Below are 1,670 nucleotides of genomic sequence, written 5' to 3'. Positions count from 1 at the left end.
GTTAGCCATTGTGGTGTTCCCTCATCTATGTTCTCTTCTTCAGTTGTTATTTGCACAGTCACCCTTCTAGCTTCATGTAACATCTCTTCCTCATTTTTTTTTTCTTCTTCAACTTGTGTATCCAGAGGATCTTGGACCTCTTCCTGAGTGGGAAGAACTAGTATATTGAGTTGTTGTTGTTGTTGCAGCACTTGTTGAGCTAGGTTTTCTTATAGAGCACCATCAGTATCCACTTATTGTTGATATTCTTCTAACTTCTCACTCACTTTCACATTAGAATCTTTAGTTGGCTCTTGACTTTGTTGTTCCTTAGGTCCACTTGCTATATCTTTCAACAAATTTATACATTTTGTAGAGTAAGAACCAGCCTTTCATCACACTCTTTAGCTTGTTTTTGCTCAATTTCCTTCTCTTCATCATGTTGTTGTCCATGCAGACCCTGGTCATCTACATCCATAGGAGCTACTTGTAAAAGTTCTGACACCTTTTGTATGATAGATTCCTTTCATTTCTCCACACTAGAAGGATTCATTCTCTTTCTCTTCTTTGGTTCTACCTTCTCTAGCGTTGGCTCATCCTCTTGGTCCGAGTCGGACTCCACATTATGAATAGTTATTGTTTCAATTGTAGGAGTCATTGTAGGTGCAGGCATATGTGAAACAATAGAAGATGGAGTAACAGTTGTTGTAGCCAATGGTGGATGTGGTGTTGAAGTAGTTACAACAATAGACATGGTTGATGTGGTTGTTGGTGTTGTTGTGGTAGTAGTAGTAGCAGTAGTAGTAGGAGTAGTAGTTGTGGTACCAATAATGGAGGCACTAGAGGGTTGAACCTCTTGAGAAGGTTGTTCTGTTGTTGTTGTAACACTCTCAATAGAAAGCCTAACAAGATTAATCTTTTCTTGTGTTTTGGCCCCTAGGCCTACTATAATCCCCAAGCTTGCCTGTTTCACCAGATAATCTGCTTCTTTCATTTTCTCATCTACTTTTTTCCTTCAATTTTATGTAGTCAAATGAATTTCAGCTTCCTCATTAGGATTTGTAGAGGTATTCTTCCTTGACTCTGATCTGGTTCTTCTTGTATACCACTTAAGTACCCTAGATTGAGGATTATGATCAGTAGGGATATTTTTTTGTTTACCTATAGAAGTAGTTGGTTTAATCCTCAAGCTTAACCACTTTCTTGTTCTATCTATGACCGCTTGATAAATTGTATCAATTTCTACTATATCTTTCTATGACCATCTGATTGGAGGGAGTGACCTCTTATCTATCCTTGTCTCCTTATATATTGGACCTAACAAAATAACATATGTGGAGGGGGAAAAGTGATATTGGGTGACAAGGACCTAATCCCACTTTTGCCAACACATTGGGAATATGAAAGAGCCTAGGGAGATAGATCACTTTGGCTACTTCTTGTGAGAAAGAGAGAGCCAAGAATTATCTCTTAGGGTTTCTATTCCTCTTGTTGTATGTGATGAGATAATAGGGTTTGATTGATCAACTAGACTAGGAGATAAACAATGAAGCACATATGAACTGAAATTGAAGAAACTTGTAGAATTCTAACTAAGATACTGACAACAAAGATAGGGGAGGAATATAAATATGTACTCGATGTATAAAGATAAGCCAAACTGACCAAGACTAGGGCACCACGCCCCTGTC

The 1,670-nt window shown here is 38.1% G+C and overlaps 1 protein-coding gene across 1 annotated transcript; it reads right to left on the bottom strand.

Annotated features, from left to right (window-relative positions):
- Positions 1-505: 505 nt before the first annotated feature.
- On the bottom strand, positions 506-973 carry LOC131875153 (uncharacterized). The gene has a single exon (XM_059219187.1). The coding sequence runs from the start codon at positions 971-973 to the stop codon at positions 506-508; it is 468 nt and encodes a 155-aa protein (XP_059075170.1).
- Between the last annotated feature and the right edge of the window lie 697 nt (positions 974-1,670).

The sequence above is a fragment of the Cryptomeria japonica genome, chromosome 4 (genome assembly GCF_030272615.1).
Source record: "Cryptomeria japonica chromosome 4, Sugi_1.0, whole genome shotgun sequence".
NCBI lineage: Eukaryota > Viridiplantae > Streptophyta > Pinopsida > Cupressales > Cupressaceae > Cryptomeria > Cryptomeria japonica.
Note: the sequence above shows the minus strand (reverse complement) of the source record. Positions and strands in the feature narration are given on the sequence as shown.